The following is an 18,390-nucleotide window of genomic DNA, read 5'->3' as shown; positions in this document are numbered from 1 at the left end:
ATCAAGGGTAATACGACGCGACAGCTCTGATGGCCATTCCAGAAAGAGTTCCAAAATTGCTTTGAAGGGTGGACTAGGCGCTGGCATTGGTGCATAGCTTTCCAAGGGGAGTACTTCTAAGGTGACCATAGTGATATTCAGCAATGAGGTGTGTAGCACTTTTGCTAGGATGAGTTTGCAAACTTAATTGTCTGACCTCGTACAATGGAATATCATACTAGTATACTGGATTTCTTCCATTTGTCCCTCCAAATCTCTCCCTATCTCTTTCTACCATGCTATGTGGAAGCAAGGAGAAGGAATGAATGGCATCAAGCATATAGGTGAAATGATTATTTTTAAAGAAATGAGATACCCTTATTCTGAGACTTGAGAGAAAGTGAGAAATTAGATGTAGGAAAAGCCATATATTTGATGATGGGACCTTAATCTTCTTTATAAAGTAAGAAGTAAGGATAAAGGATGGAGTCAACAAAACTAAGATTTTTCTGTTTATTGGCATCATTAATAACCCCTAAATAAATGTGAAATTCATGACTGTTAACAAAACCCAGGAAGAAAATCAATATTGTTTATAACTATTTCACAAAGATCTTGTTTTTGCAACAATGGTATAGAATAATGTTTTACCCAGACCTGGAGCTAAAACCAAGAACATACATACAATATTTATAATTCAAATGAAGCAAAAATACCTATAACATATAAAGAATTAAAATGCTTACTTGGCTGACATGCACTGGTGTTAAAATTAAGTCCAGAACTCCAGACCAGCCAGCAAATACACCAAGTGGTATTGCATATGCTAATGCAATCATCAAAAATCTCAAATTGCTGTAAAAAAGAAAAGAAAACATTATTACAGATTCAAAAGTTAGAATTCAAACTCCTACTCATGAAAAGAGTCATTTGGAAATTAGAACATTAGAATAAAAAATAAAAAATATTTGTCAGTTTGTTCATAAATTCAAAGTTCTTACATCAGTTACTTCAAATTCTTGAAATGTTGTTTAAGGTCCTCCTTCACAATTAGGCTAATTGTAAGTCTGCTACTAGATGTTGCTCTTTAATGAGTCAATGTAGGTCCTCGAATACTTCTATATTGAATTAAAAGACTATTTGAACTATTTTTCCATATAAAATATATATAAATTTCCATATAAAATAAATAAATTCAAAGTTCTTAAACTTTATTTTTGTAAGAATAGCCTTTTTGCTCATATTGCTTAAAATTGTTAGTGTTTATTATATGCATGAATTACCAACATTATTTCATAGAATGAGTAGATAGGTTCAGTTAAAAAAAAACACGCTTATATTTGAAAGGATAAATTACTGTTTCTTAGCTGAGTACTAGACTTATTGGGGTGATCACTTTGTAAGTTATGTAAATGTCTAATCACTATGTTGTACACCCGAAACTAATATAATATTTGTATTTCAACTGTGATAGAAAAATAAAAATATTCAAATGTTAAAAAATATTAGTTTTTCCTTATAAACAAGATATAGAGAAAAAACAAAGATTAAAAACAAATATACAATTTACCAGTTTTATCATTTTATTATTTGTCTTATTATTATTATTTAATAGGCAACATAATTCAAGTGGTTCAAAAACAAACAAGTATAAAAATATAGAGAAAATGTCTCCCTTTTACCTGAATCCCCCTCTTCCCACAATTACCAGTGTTATGACTTTCTTGGATAACCTCCCAGAAATATTTCAACATATACAAGCCAATACAAATACATACATACATATACGTATATTTTTTTCTTTCCCCAATCTTTTTACATAAATGGTAGCACATTACAACCACTTGCTGAACTTTAACTTTTTAACTTAGGTCTTAAAGAGCTTCCATAGTCAATACATGTAGAGCTTCTTCATTCTTTTTTTTTTTTACAGTTGCATAGTATTATTTTGGAATGTATATCACAATTTATTTAGCCAGCACCCTACTGAGATATAGATATGTAATTTTATATATTTTATACAATATAATGTTTATATGTTTATATATTATACACAATAATATAATTTTACTCTTTTGCTCTTACAGTCATTTCACATGTGCACTAGTACACTTGGAGAATTGATTTCTAGAAGTGCAACTGCCATGGCATATATTATGTGTATTTGTAACTTTAATAAGTAATGCCAATTGCCTTCTGCAGAAATTGTACCTCTACATACCTATTAAAATGGCTAAAATAAAAACATAGTGATAACACCAAAGTCTGGTGACGATGCAAAGAAACTGGATGACTCGTATATTGCTTATGGTAATGAAAAATGGTACAGCCACTCTGGAAAATGGCATTGGGAAAAAAAAAAGAAACATTCAACTACATACAATTCTTCAATTTCACTCCTGGGCATTTATCCCAGAGACATGAAAACTATGTTCACACAAAAAACTGTGTGATACACATATTTACAGCAGCTTTATTTGTAATAGCCAAGAAAACTAGCAACAACTCAGATGCCCTTCAACAGGTGAATGGTTAAACAAACTGTGTACATGAATACCACAGAGTACTACTCAGCAATAAGAAGGAATAACTACTGATACACAAAACAACCTGGGTGACTCTCTAGGCAATTATGTTGGGTGAAAAAGTCAACCCCCAAATTTTATGTACTCTATGACTCCAGTTATATAACATTTTTGAAGTGACAACACTATAATAATGAGAACAGATTAGTGTTTGTCAGGGTTAAGGAATAGAGTGGGAGGGAAGTAGGTGTGGCTATAAAAGTGCAACAGGAGTGATCCTTGTGGTGACGGAAAGGTTCTGTATTTTGACTGTAGCAGTGTCCATATCTGGTCCATATCATAGTTCATTATACTATGATTTGTAAATTGTTATCATTGGGGGAAACTGGGTAAGAGTCAATGTCATCTCTCTGGATTATTTCTTACATCTGCATGTGAATCTACAATGGTCTCACAATAAAAAGTTTAAATTTAAAAATGTAATTAAGGGCGGCCAGTTAGCTCAGTGGGTTGGAGCGCAGAGCTCATAGCACCATGGCCCCCGGTTCGATTCCCACATGGGCCAGTGAGCTGCACCCTCCACAACTACATTGAAGACAACGACTTGACTTGAAGCTGATGGGTCCCGGAAAAACACACTGTTCCCCAATAAAATTTTTTGAAAATATAATTAAAAGTAGATATCATTCACAATAACTATTAAAAAGTACTAAACTATAAAGTATGTAGGAATAAACCAGGAAGGACCAAATCTCTATGGGGGAAAATAAAAAGAAGCAAGTCTTAATCTAATTAAGAGAACAAAAGATGATCTAAATAGATGGCGAGACAGTCCATGCTATCAATTCACCTCAAATTAATCTATAAATTCAATGCAATCACAATTAAAATTCCAGTTGGTTTTTTTTTTTAGAAACTCAAGAACTATGCTCTAAAGTTTATATTGAAGAATAAAACTCCTTGGAAAGCAAACTCACCCTTAAAAAATACAGAGGGTGCCAAAAAATGTATATACATTTTAAGAAAGGAAAACTGTATTAAAATTGTAATACTCAATATAGTATAACGATAACAAAAGATGAATACAAGTCACGTTTGACTTCTGCAATTATACATTGCTAACGTAATTCAATTCAACTTCGAAAAGTAACACATAGATAACGTCTCTTAAAATGTGTATACATTTTTTTGGCACCCCCAGTATGAAAAAGGAGGTCTTTGTCCTATCAGATATTAAGACAAACTACATGGCCAAAGTAACAAAAATACTGGCCCAAGAACAAAGAGAACAATGGACGAAAATAGCTAAGATACAGAAACTCAATACACAATAAAGGTGGCATTACAAATGAAAGGGCTAAGGAGTCTTTAGCAAATGATGCTAGTTCATTTCATGGAGGAAAAAAAAAACAACAAACCTGCATCACTATTAGGTTGGTGCAAAAGTAATTGCGGTTTAAAAGGTTAAAAATAATTGCAAAAACTGTAATTACTTTTGCACCAACCTAATAGTTAAATTAACATCACATACTAAGGAAGATTCTGGTAGGTTGAAAACCAAAATAAGAAAGATAAAACCAGAAAGTTGATAACTAAGGAATTCATGGACAAAATTAGTAGGCAGAATGGGAATATATATTTGAATTTTTAGAATTTTAAATCAACAAGGAATTTATACCTACAATACGTAAATCATTAAGAAAATGACAGAAACTACTATTAAGAAATGGGCAGAAACTATGAAGAGGAATTTATAGTAGATAAAACTTAAAAGGCAAACAATCACATAATGAGAGTTGCAAACTCTCATTAATAACCATGCAAATTAAAAGATATATTAGTGTATACCTATTAGGAGAGCAAAAATTAGAAAGATGAATAATACCAAGTTTGGGTGGGTATACAGGGAAATGGGCACTGTTGATGTAAGTATAGATAAGTGCAGACATTTTTGAGAGCAATCTGGCAACACTTGGCAAATTAAGCTTAACTATATTATGACCTGGCAATCCTGTTGTGGTGTCTGTTTTCCAAAGAAATTCTGAGGTCTACTGTGACGCATGAGATGTCCCTGCAGTAGTATTTGTGGTGACAATGAGTTGGAGGTAATCTGGGAGTGGTAATACGATGGGAGTGGGGAGATAAAATGTGATAGGATACAAAGAACTAGTTGTAGTTACATCTTGAAAATAGGGCACTAATATCACAAAAGGAGAGTTATCTAGATACCATATGTCTCCAGACCGAAGACGAAGCATCACTTATGGATTAGTCTTGTAAAACCAAAACCAAAGCAAAAATAAAAACCTGAATCAGAACATAGCTCTGATTAACAATTTATAGGATATACAAAGGACAGGAAAACATGGCAAATGACGCTGCAAGGAGGCAAACAACAAAATCTAGATCTTGGGGACAAAAGAGATGGCTCCTCAACAAATAAAAGAGGAAAAGAGAGAGTCGAAAAGGAAACCAAAGATTATAATGGATTTGAGCCAACTGCAGTGCATGGACCTAATGTGGATTTTCATTCAAATTGTTTAAAAAACATTTATGACATTTATGAGACAATTGGAAATTTAAACACTGATTTGATATTAGCAAACGATTGTTAAAAAGTTTTTAGGTATGATAATGGTACTATATTTATGTTAAAAAATAGGGACTCTTTAACATATGTTATACATATTGAAATATTTACAGATGAAATGACTTGTCACCTGGGATTTGCTTCGTGATACAGGAAGGGGGAGAGTGGGTAAAGTAGAGATGAAACAATATTAGCTATAAATAGGCAATTGCTAATATTGGATTATGGGGATTTGAAGGTTATACTATTGTAACTTTGCATATTTCTATAAATTTCCAAAATGAAAAGTTATAAAAAACCACAGTGTTTAGCAAAAAAAGTTCACACAGAATGAGATACATAATGTGCCATCATTTAGATAAATTAAACATAGATGCATACCAAAACAGTACACATATTGAAAAAGCACACAGATAACACATTAAATGCATTGAGAGGTGGCCTGGGTAGGGGAGTGGAAAAGGAATGGGAGTAAGAAATATAAATAAAAGAATGAATGACTAAATGAATGTGTTCTTGTATCCTGAAGTAAAGAACATGTTCAACTTAGCTCTACAGTCTTGAAGTTTAAAAGGCAAAAACAACGACCACTATCATCAAACATTGAACCAATATATAAAGGGAGGGAAACGTTTACATTAGGTTACACAGGGTAAACGTATGTTAAGAGATGGGAATCATATGAATAGTAAATAAATTTGTAGTGGAAACTTTGGCACATAACCATTGATTTTTTTCCTCCCAGATAATGGAATTAGATTCGAGAAAAGCAGTTATTCCAATTGATCCAGGAAGTATGATTTCAGGGGTTCTTTGAAGGACCAGAGAAAATTACATGGGTCAGCTAGGGGAATGGGACATGGTAGGCCCAAAGAACTTCCATGGCCAACCCAAAGGTAGAAGCAAGTCATCTTGCAGAGTAAACAGACGAATATGAGAAGAGACAAAGGAATATTAGGCATTGTCTGTTGCTATCTAATCTCTGGCTTGGCATAAAGAAAAACTTAAAGAACATTTTTTTAAAAAACTATTTTAATGTCATCTTACAAATGTGTGCCACTGATAATAATTCAATTTGACTAATATTTTTTCTTTGCCTATTATGTGGAAGGCAATGTACTAGGTGCTGTAGCGATGTGATTTTCAAAAACTTTTTACTGTACTCCAGAGTAAGAAACATATTTTTACTTTGTGACCTACCCATACATACATATAGACTGAAACGAAAGTGTCACAAAAAATGTCATTACTACAAGGGATGCAGTAATATTTTCTATTTTATTTTATTCCATTCTACTTTTTTTTGTTTTTAAAGTGGTCAGCCTACTAAATTAGTTGGGTGAGAACCAAAGTTTGAAAAGTAATGTTACATAGCTATGCTAACATGGTAGCCAGTAGCCAGATGTGGCTCTTGAACATTTGAAATGTGGATAGTGCAACTGAAGAAGTAATTTTTAATTTTACTTCATTTTAATTAATTGAAATCAAAATTTAAAAACAGAAGCAGTGTAAAGTACTTTTCCATTAAATATACTACAACTTAATTTTTTTGGTAGAGCTGCAATTTACTTTAACTGCTGCTCTGGATAAGAGAGTATAGTGTCATATTGTAGCATGTGTTGTTTCTAGTATTATAAACTGCCACTGATCTTCTTGGTGTCAGTGAAGTCAATTCCAAACACTTTTTTTTTTACGCAATGATATAACATTGTAATTTGTTTATCTGAATATTTTATGGAGAAGAAATAAGAGACTGGAAGAAAGTATGCTGCAAATTTCATAATGAATGACAACTGCAATTTGCTATAGCAGAGCAAAATGATGTCGCTTGTGTAAAAAAAAATTAAGATAATTAAGTGGTTAATATTAAGAGATGTTCAACAAATACATGGTGAATTTTATAAGATGAATTTTATAAAATACAATTAAGAAATAAAAAAAAAATCAAGAAAATTAGTTGCCCGAAATCAGAGTATTAAATGTCCAACAAACATTTAAAAATAATTTTTAACAGATTTGAGCTTGTCATTTCAGTTGGCTATAAAACAGTTTGTGTTCCTGCATAAAAATAAAACCATTTTTGGATGGAGACATGGTAAAAGTAATTATTTCAATTATGGAAATTTTTTTAACCATTATGAAAAAAATGTATTCGACAGAGGTGAAGAGAAAGATCTTCAATTAAGGCCCAAACAACTGTCTACAGAATCTAAGACCTTTCAAACAATATCAGAGATGTGCTGATACAAAATTGAAAAATTGCAGGCACTTATTTTTAATTTTAGATAAATGGTGAAATAAGGGAGACACTGATCAAATGTTAATTTGATGAAATTTAAGTGCAGACCAAGTATTTCTAATGAAAACTCAGCATCTGAGTTGGGATATGCTGTAAGTGTAAAATACACGTTGGATTTCAAAGATTTTGTATGAATAAAATAATGCAAACTATCTCATTAATAATTTTGGATATGGATTACATGTTAAACTAGTATTTTAGATATACTGGGTTAAATAAAATATGGTATAAAAATTAAATAAAATATGGTATAAAAATTAATCTTTATACCATATTTTTACATTTTTTAAATGAAGCTACTAGAAAATTAAAAATTGCCTATTATGTGGCTCATACTATATTCCAAATGAGACAGGAATTCCCACATGGGACACAAAGACATAGTTCTTGACCACAAGAACTTACCATCTGGTAAGAGAGGAAGACTAGGAAACAAAGAACCAACTAGAGAGAGTTGCTAATGAATCATTAAAAACTCATCACAACTAACCGGGGCAAAAATACAAAAGGTAAGTTCTAGTTGCCCAATTGTAAATCATAATTACCAGTGATGGTCTATATATCCAGAGAATTGAATTCAGTACTGGACATCTGAGCCTTCAAGGGCAGAATTTAATCTAATTACATTTAAGTTATACCAATAAAATAAAATATTGTTTCTCAAAGTATGATCCCACTGGAGGTATATAAATAAACATTATTTATTTTATTCACTTTGTATTGACTAGCACTTGTTTATTTTAATGTGTATTAAGAAATACAAAATGAATAAAAAGAATTTACATATTAGAAAAAATAAACAGATATAACCCCTGATTTCACAGATATTATTATGTGACATATTTCCTTATAAAATAAAACTATTTAAGTAAAAGATTTGATTTTTAAAATATTAAGCAAATAATAGTATAGGTGGTATGTACAGACGACAAAAATTATGGAGGTTTTTGTTTTCTGTAATTTTTAAGATAGATGTCTGATAGGAAGTCCTTCTAAAGTATTTAATCTTTTATCAATTATTTTATCAATTATTTTATCAATTATTTACAACCTGATTCATAGGTAGCTGAAAAATTACTATCAGCTAAGATAATTACTAAATTATCTTAAATAAATGTGGAATTATCTTGAAGGTGCTCGTCAGAGCACTCAGCGTGATTCTAAGTACACTTACCTTAATAATCTACAAAAGCTCCGCCGATAACTCAGTCGCTGGCTAGCTGCAGCAACGCTGGGAGGAAGAGGAGGCCGGGGTGGGAAATAAGCTAGAGTTGCAGAAAATAGTAGGCAGACAAGTCCAAATTCTGAAAGAAAAAAGAAAGTAAAATGTTAACCAGACAACACAAAAAGCTCAATATTTCAAGTATTATTTATGTAACACATATTTATTGAGCATCAACTAAGCTCTAGGCATATGAAGATAAGCAAAATATAGGACCTAGGCAAAACAGTTCAGTCTTGTGAGAAAGATGGATATGTAAAGATATAAATTTCGGCAGGTCATAGGTAACAAATGATACTATAGGCAAAGAAGTATTGTGTGCTATGGTATACTACGTAGACAAAAAGATTGAGGCAGTAAACAAGTGTTACTCTACAGAGAAAACATTAAAAACGAACAGTACTGAACTATAAGAGATTTTGAAACGGGTCTAGGATGATCTAATAAGCATGGTCCTCAGACATAAAGAAATTGAGAAAATTGGTAAGAACAGGACTGGAGAAGGTTTGATCGATGATACGATATTCTGATGCATAGTGCAGATCAGACTCCATTTATAGGCCGTACAGGAAATTTGAACAAAACAGGAAAGTATCTAAAATAAGAAACCAAGAGACAGAGAGAAAATTTATAAACACAAGACTAGCTAATGTAGAATGTTAAACAATCAGAACTAAAATGAATATCCAAACAGTCTGAGTTTAGCACCACAGAAGGGAAGGTTCGTTCCCAGGAGTCTCAATCATTCCCTCCAGAGTTCTGACACATGGAAGTCCCAGCTTTTGTTAACTGTGTCCAATTTCATGGAAAAGTCAGGAAGCCCTGAAATATAAACCTGCCTCTGCCATTAATTAACTTGGAACTTGAATGAATCCCTTACTTTTTCTATACCAATAAAGGGATCGAACTAAGTGATTTCTAGAGGTCCTTTTAGTAGGATAATTCTAATTCTAGGGCTATATTCTTATAAGACACGTTACCACAAATAATGTCTTTCTTTGTGAATCTGAAGAATAACAAAAAGTTAATGAATTGTTTTAATTTACAGTTTTTTTAAATTATTAGTAACAATGAATGAGCAACTTCCGTATGCTTACTGGCCATTTGTATTTCTTCTGTGATTGCCTTGTTCATATTCTTTCCCCATCTTTCTACTGGCATTTTTGTTAACAGCTTGAGATATAATTCACATAATATACAATTCATACATTTATAGGACACAATTCAGTGGTTTTTAGTATATTCACAGAATTGTGCAACCATCACAGCAATCAATTTTAGAACTTTTTCATCATCCCAGAAAGAAACTCTGTATCCATTACCCCCACAAATCTCCAAGCCATAGGTTACTATGAATCTAATTTCAGTATTTATGGATTTGAGTATTATAGACATTTCTTATAAATGGAACCATATAACGTGCTCTTTTGTGATGGGCTTCTTTCACTTGGCATAATGTTTTCAAGGTTCATCCATATTGGAGTATATATCAGTACTTCATTATTTTTTTTCCTTGCCAAATAATAGTCCACTGAATGGATATAGCACATTTTTTAATCTACTTAGTTGACAGACATTTGGATTGTTTCTACTTTCAGGCTATTATAAATAATGCTAAGATGAACATTCATATACAAATTTTTACATGGATGTATGTTTTCATCTCACTTGGGTATATATCTAGAAATGAAATTGCTGGGTTATATGGTAATCTATGTTTAAAATTTTGAGGAACTATCAAACTGTTTCCAAAGTGGTATTTTATACTCCTCCCAGTAATGTGTAAGGGGTATAATTTCTCTACTTTCTGCCAACACTTGTTATTTTCCATTTTATTCATTATAGCCATCCTACTGTGTATGAAGTTTATCTCATTATGGTTTTGATTTGCATTTCCCTGATGGCTAATGACAGTGAGCACCTTTTCATATGCTTGTTGGCCATTTTGTTGGCCATATCTTCTTTGGAGAACTGTCTATTCAGTCCTTTGCCCATTTTTAAATTGGGTTGTTTTCTTTTTGTTGTTCAATTATAAGAGTTTTTAAAAACATATTCTGAATAAGACTCCTTTATTAGATATATGATTTGCAACTATATCCTCCCATTCTGTGGGTTGTCTTTTCACTTTGTTGATGGTGTACTTTGATGCACAAATGTTTTTAATTTTGATAATACCAATTTGCCTATTTTTTTCTTTTATTATTTGTACTTTTCATGTCCTTTATAAAAAGGCTTCACCTAACCCAAGGTCATGAAAATTCACTCCTATGTTTTCTTCTAAAGTTTATAGTTTTAGTTCTCACATTTATGTTTATAATCCATTTTGAGTTAATTTTTGTGTATGGTGTAAGGAAGGGGTTCAAACTGATGAGTTGGCATGTGGATATCCAGTTATTCCAGTGTCTTTTGTTGAAAGGATTATTCTTTTCCCAATGAATTGCCTTGGTACCCTTGTGAAAAGTCAACTGATCATAAATGTAAGATTATTTTTTTTGAATCTCAGTTCTGTTCCATTGATTTATATGTCTGTCCTTATGCCAGTACCATGCTATTTTGATTAGTGTAGTTTTGTAGTAAATTTTGAAAGTGGGAAGTGTGAGTTTTCCAACTCTATTCTTTTTCAAGATTGTTTTGGCTATTCTGGGTCCCTTTCATTTCCACATAAATTTTAGGATCAGCGTGTCAATTTCTGAAACAAAGGCAGCTAAATATTAACTGAGATTACACTGAATTTGTAGATAAATTTGGGGAATATTCATCTTCACAATATTAAATTTTCCAACACATGAACATGGAAGTCTTTCCATTTCTTTAAGTCTTTTTAAATTTCTTTCAACAGTGCTTTATAGTCTTCAGATTTTTATACTTATTTTGTTAAATCTATTCCTAAATATTTTATTCTCTTTCGAGGCTATTGTAAATTGTATTGTTTTCCTAATTTCATGTTCAGATTGCTCACTGCTAATGTACAGAAATACAATTGATTTTTATATATTAATCTTGCATCCTAAAATTTGTCTTTTTTTTAGGATAAACTTCGGGAAACTCTACTTGACCTCCAAAATTGGAGTCAAGTGGTCTTCCTCTGAGCTGTCAGAGCAATTGTAGGGCTATGGTTATGGCACTTACCGTCCTGTTTTACAAATGTTTGTTTACCTGTCTGTATCCTTTGGGACACTGTAAGTTCTGTAAGGGCAGAAACCATGTTTATCTCAGTGCCTCGCACAGTGACAGATACATAGGAGCTCAAAATGTATTTGTTAAATTAATAAGTGAATAAATGAATTACTACAAAGTTCATTATAATCTGGTCCCTTATCTGTCCAGCCTCATTTTCTGCCACGTGCTACCTATGCCCAAACACACATATTTACACTACTCTAGCCATCCCAAATTACGTGCAGTTCCCTGTATATGTTGAGCTGTCTCATGCCTTTTCTACCTTTGCAGTTGCTGTTCCTTCTGTACAGAATACCCTAACTCACTTGAACATTTGGTTAACTCCTATGAAATTCTTAATTTTACACTTGATCTTAGCCAAAAGGCTGAGAAGCGATGAAATTCTTAATTTTAATTACCATATTCTTGGTAAAACCTTCCCTGACTCCTCAACTTTTCTCCAAACCCAGGCCAGTTAAGACTTCCAAGCTCTGTATGTCTCTATTTGTAGTACAATTGTCTCACCAGTGATCTTACCAACTCGCAGTGCTGAGTAACAGTGCTTGGTGTATGAGTACAGTAAACACAAAAAGTTTTCTGAATACAGAAGGAAATAATGAACAGCCACATGGGGAGAAGGAATATATTTAAGGAGATTTGTAGGAGACTGTAATATAAGCGTAGACTAGGGTTTGGCTCTAGAAATAAAGAGAAAGGATCCAAGAGAATGTTTGGAAAGGTCAATATCCCTTATAAATAGACTAAACACACAGAGAGTAGGAAATGCAGAGAATAAACCATGGGTGACCTAGGTTTATTAGGTTAGAGAACATGGCCAATAAAGGAGAAATTGCAAGGAAGAAAACAAGCTTAACACCAACCAATAGTTGCTTAACTAATGTTTCTCGCTGATCATGTTTAGTTTTATATACTGATAAGATATCTAGAAAAGACACTAGACAATGTGTTACACAGCGCTTAATTGCAAATGGATGGGAAAAGTAAAGAAAATCACCTTCCATGTAGCAATAATACATTTGAAACTTAATAACTTCGTAGAAAGGGTAAGTTTCAAGTAGGCAGCTCCATATTAAATGACAAGAAAAGCACATATATGCATATGTATATAGTCGTCCTCTTAAGTATTTTGTAAGATGTGATCTGGTATACAAAAAGCAGAATGAAGATGACTGGCATAAAAGACAAAGTATAAAACTTCAAAATACCTGCATATAATACAGTCTCTATGCGATCTTTAATGTGGGCTCTGCTATTCTCTGAAGCAAGCAGAGGTGACGTCCCATTGGGAGCTGGAACAAGAAGTGGTCCAACTAAAAATGCACATGCTCCACCAAGATAACTGAGCATTGATGCAATAGCAGTGGCGGTGGCCCGTTCATCTGCAGAAAACCACGTTGTGGAGAGGAACGGAGCTGCATTCATTACGGTTGGACCTGCTAGTCCATTTAACATCTGTCCTCCATGGATTAGTCTGGAATCAAACAAATCAAACAAATTAAACAAATTAAGAGGCTGTGAGGTAGGTGAAGCATTTTCTAGACAAAAAGATATTAGCCAAATAGCAGTCAACTAAGGCAATAAGAACACATACCTATAAATAATATGCCGCACCTGAATGGTAATGTATATTGATTCTCTATAAGGGAGATCAAATACAGTAATAGCTACTCCCTATTCATTTCATAAATATTTATTGAAGCCTCTGATTTGTGCCACGTACCAAACTAAATGCTTCCAAATAACCTTGTTTCATTTGTTTTAACAATAATGTGGAAGCTATTACTCTCTCCACCTATCAAGACGGGAGAGCTTTGGCTGAGAAAGATTAAGAAATTTGCCCAAGTGCTAACAGGCAAAGCTGAGATTCAGACCCAGGTCTGACTTCAAAATCCACATCCTATCAGATTGCCACTCATAAAGAGACTTATTCATTGCCACCCGTCCTACAAATATAGTTGAGTTCAAAATGTCATGCCTACTCTGTGACAAGTGATGGAAATATAAAAAAGAAAAGTCATTATGGTATCTTCTTATAGAAGAGGAACTGGTCTGCAACTAACTATCGTTGTGGGATTCCATTTCTTTTCCTGTAAAATAAGGAGATTAAATTCAATATGTACTGAGCATCTATCTATCTGTTAGGTTAAGGTATCTTTTCTCAGTATTTTATTTAGTGCTTTATCCTGTTCCTTACTGATCAAACCCTTTCCCTACATTTCTTCCTCCACCCTTAACATATTCATATTCATGAGCAGCCTTGAAGAAGCAGCCAGAAGCCCAAAAAGCACAGACAAGAAAGGGTGGTGAGTCCACCTCTTATGCCTCAGAGGTAGAGGAAAGGGCAGGGACAGTATATGTGACATATACATGACACTACGAATTTTTTTGTTTGTTTGTTTTGCTTTTTAATCACCATGTGGGTGTCAAATCCTCTTTTTAAACAATTGCCACCTCTAGGTACTTAGAAAAAGTTTCTGGAATGCAGGAGGAGGTAATGAACAGGCATATGAGAAAGAGGTAGGTAGGGCCCCAATACAGAAGCATAAGTGAGTGGGAAGTGAAATATGTGAATTAGGTCTGCTCACATCTTTGTAAATGTTGTAAAAATTATTTGAAGGCAAAATAGCTCCAAGCATCATTACTAAATTAGGAAAAGTAATGACATTTTAAAATCTTGTGTAAGGGAACTTTTTTCCAGATAACAAAAACAGTTTAAACTGTATATAAACCGAATGCCTCCTTCAAAGCCAGTGGATCCCAAACTGTCACACAGCAATTTCTTCACAGAAATAGTTTTGAAACAATGTTATTAAGTGCCTTTAATCATGACTCACAATGGCACAACAATCAGACAGTACATGATGGCTCATAAAGATTAACTGCTTTGACATTTAATACTTTTGTTGTTGTTGTTGTTGTTGTTGCTTTTAATGAGGAGTTCCTGAAAGACTCATCTGGAGGCAGAATGGTTGGAATGAGTATATTTTATTATGCCTTAAAATGTTAAGAGTAGGAGGAGGACATGGAAGAAACAACCTATCAGAAAACCAAACCAAACAAAAACTTGGTGTAACAGTGTGAATCCTCAGGTTAGGGTCTAAAACTCAAAGTATTGCCATGGCTTAGCTCTTTGTTATCCCTCCATGGAATTAAGAACAGACTATTTTCCAAGCAGCAAACGTCAGAGTCATAGAACATGTGAGCTTGCAATAATGTAAGGGTCATCCAACTCCAGCTGACTTAATTCTCAGACCAGAATATTTCTCATTACAATGTGGTCATATGCTAAAGCAGAATCCAAAGCAAGTATGATACTAGGGACATTTCTAAGTCTACAAGGTCACTGAACTTGGGGGCCAACCTAGAACATATGTATTATCATAGTGAAAAATCATCTCAGGAATTAAAACATGCTGATTTGGTAGTTTTAAATTACTGTAATTTAAATAATTGTGTGATTTTTGCATTAAAAGTCATCATACACAAACACTCCTCACAAACGAGCTCTGTACAACTGAGACCTACAGGATCTTGGGGTTACCCTCTGAATTTATGGAAAACCTCACAGGGAAACCCAGTCCTGTTCTTTCCAGCAGCCTGAAGTTTACCAGAACTTAGCCCTGCTCCTTCTCACACTTGTGAGAAGTCCTAGAGTCCCTCAGGCTTCGCAGTTACTTATATAACTAGTTATAAGCACTGTTGTCCTGGTAACCAGGACATAACACTAATCTGTATTACCAAGATTTTTATGTTTGCCTGATACTATTCTCTGTCAGCACCATTAACTTACTCTATTTTATGAAATTAAGGTTTGTAAAAATATATTTAAAAATAAAATTCAGTTTTATATATAAAATCTAGTTTTCCCATTTAATGGCAGTGCAAAATTAAAAGTATGCTTTTCTGGAAAAATGCTGGCCATAAAACATAATAAAACCATACAAACATTACAATAAACTCTTTATAATGACAATAAAGGAGATAAAATTTTTATAAATTATTCAATACAAGCTGTGTTACTTAACTCAGTCAACAAACATGTACTGAGTATTCACTGTGTATTGAGTAAGCACTGTGAGAGGCCTAAGCATATAGGAAAATAAAATTAAAAAGCTAAAGCCCTTGTCCTTAAGAATCTAAAAGTAGCTGAAGCATCACCTACCAGCACCCTACCAGGAATGCAAAGAAAAGTAAAACAATAATTAGTCCTGTCCCTCATGCTTACGGGGCCTGTGACAGTGGAGGTCCCTGCTTGTCCTCTGTCTCCTCTCACCTCTGCGCAGGGGCTTCACATGTATGCAAGGGGACCTGAAGTTCCAGCTCCAGCTGAGCTCCATCTATCTCCTTCCAAACAGCTGCCTCTAGGGCCTAGGGAGTTCACACCAGGGATGTAGTCCACTCTTGGAAGAACAGGCCTGGGAAGGAAGACTGTTGCACGGATTCCTGGGGTCTGGAGCTGGAAGGTGGTGGGCAGGGCGGGTGCATTTTGTTGGCCCTACAGTCTTCTCAGCCCACGGGGAACGGCAAAGCTGAAGGAAAGCCAGAGTGGGACACTTGCAGGCGTGGACCAGGACCAGGACGCTTTGACAGTATTGACAAAAACAGTGGGGCCACAGAGGAGAGCAGGTTTGGAGAACTGTTTCTAGCCATACAATAGATGCAGATAGAAGAATGACTGGTTACTGGGGGGAGGTGCACTCATAACTGTATAAACTGTTCACTAAGTGGATTAATATAAGTTAGAAGCTAAGGAAAGAGGTCTGAGCTAAGAGATATATGTTGGAGGTGGGGAATAAACACTGGAGAATACCAATATTTTTTAAATAGAGGAAGAGGAGTCTGGAAAGATGATTGAGAAGAGCTATTATAGAGGCAGAAAAAAAAATAAAAGGAAAGATTGCCATCATAGCCACTAAGGAGAGAAAGGTATCAAGAACATAAGAATGAGCGGTGGATAGCATCAAATCAAACAAAAAGATCATTTCACTGAAATGGATTCTGCAACAAGGAGCTCATTCATGATCTGAGTAGGAACAGTTTCAGAATGTTGAAGATGGAAGTCAGTCTCCTGAGGAAATGGAAATTCAATTTAGACTATTCATTCTAGTCGTTAGAAACAGATGCCAGAACAAAAATTAGGTAGATAAGCTTGGCAATGTGAAAAGAAAAAACACCCAGCTTAAATCAATAGTCTGAACTGAAGAAGTCTCTCTGCCTTCACTTATGGAATGATAAATGCAACTCGTGATTGTCCTAATGCTTTCTAAGCACTCGTGAAAGAAGCTGGCTTTCAGAAATTAATAGTTATTGATCTGAGCTGACTGTTAAAACTAACACAGAAAAACAAAAGAGGAGTGAGTCACAATTTTCAGGAAAGTGAAGCAACTCATGTAATTTAATGTCTATTGTTCTGTGTCATTGTGCCATGCCGCACTGTTGTTTTGCATGTAACAGTTAAGTTCCTTGTGGGGAAGGACCAGGGCTTCTGAGTTCCCCAGTGATTCACGAAGTGCTAGGGCAGTGTGGATGCTCTCTAGGAATGCACGGACTAATTCAATAGAGGGACGTGGGGTCACTGAAATACACAACTAGCCTGCGCTTTAAAACTTTAGGTATGTGTTACCTAAACACATACATCACATCAGTTCCAGTTACAAGTTTTAGAGTTTAAATTCAGCGATACAAAAAACAAGGTGATTAACAAATATTCTGGAAATAAAGCTTTTTCAAAAAGACACTGAGGGTGGTAAAAGCGAGGCAACACTTTAGTCCTGTGTTTAAGGATGGACTTGGGACGGGTAGGCAGGTATTAGGAGTGTAAAGAAGCAGTTTTGTCTCCTGGGCAATCAGCTCTGTGGCAGAAAGGGAGCTCTCTGGAAACTGGCTAATTTCAGGGGTCTAACCCTTGCTTCCTCTCTTGAAACTTCATGCCTGATGAAGACGGTGTATGTTCGCAGTTAGGGGATTGCCAAGTCTGACCTCTGCAGGTCAAGCTGTGACAGACCTGCCAGGGGACAACTGTCACGCTCTCCATCCCAGTCTCCTCTCACTGACTCCTTAACTTACTCCCTCTCCACCCCACCCCTTCTTTCTCCTTCTGGTCTTCTTCCTTTTCTCTTTCTTTCTCCTTACCTAGCTTCTGCGCACTTCGGAGGCCTGGTTTGTGTCATCCCCGCAGGCAGGTGGGGAAATGGATCAAAGAGAGGGGCATTTCCCGAGAGAGGAAGATCAAAGGTCCAGTTTCTCCAGCATCAGCAGAAGTAGATGGCCAAGACTAGGAAGGCCGGCAGCTACCCACTAGCATCAGACTGCTGGGGCTTGCCGTAGCCCAGTGGGCACCTACTGAGGCCTCCCCAAGCCCTGCCCTTACCCTGTGCACCTTCAGCCCCAGTGAGAGCCCCTTCCCACAGAGAGGCTGAGGCCTCAGGGCACATGCTATGGCTTTGCGCACAGTTGCATTTTTTTCATATTGTTCAATATACTACAGCTGTTCAAACAAATGCCAATAGCTAAAGTTCAAACTAAAGACCTATAGTTCACGTTTTCTAATGTACTTGACATTTCAGTTTGTATTTAATGATATTCTGATATCCTA

At 34.8% G+C, this 18,390-nt stretch overlaps 1 protein-coding gene across 1 annotated transcript in view; it reads right to left on the bottom strand.

Annotated features, from left to right (window-relative positions):
- The window catches only part of SLC49A4 (solute carrier family 49 member 4), a 74,203-nt gene that overhangs the window by 33,241 nt on the left and 22,572 nt on the right, over positions 1-18,390 (bottom strand). Inside the window, exons 3-5 of the mRNA XM_033121570.1 lie at positions 13,001-13,266; positions 8,568-8,697; positions 726-834 (exon numbers count right to left, since the gene is read on the bottom strand). Coding sequence (XP_032977461.1) covers positions 726-834; positions 8,568-8,697; positions 13,001-13,266 — 505 coding nt within the window. The remainder of the gene's footprint in view (positions 1-725; positions 835-8,567; positions 8,698-13,000; positions 13,267-18,390) is intronic.

This window comes from Rhinolophus ferrumequinum, chromosome 2 (genome assembly GCF_004115265.2).
Source record: "Rhinolophus ferrumequinum isolate MPI-CBG mRhiFer1 chromosome 2, mRhiFer1_v1.p, whole genome shotgun sequence".
NCBI lineage: Eukaryota > Metazoa > Chordata > Mammalia > Chiroptera > Rhinolophidae > Rhinolophus > Rhinolophus ferrumequinum.
The sequence above is the reverse complement of the archived record's forward strand: the minus strand, read 5'-3'. Positions and strand labels throughout refer to the sequence as shown.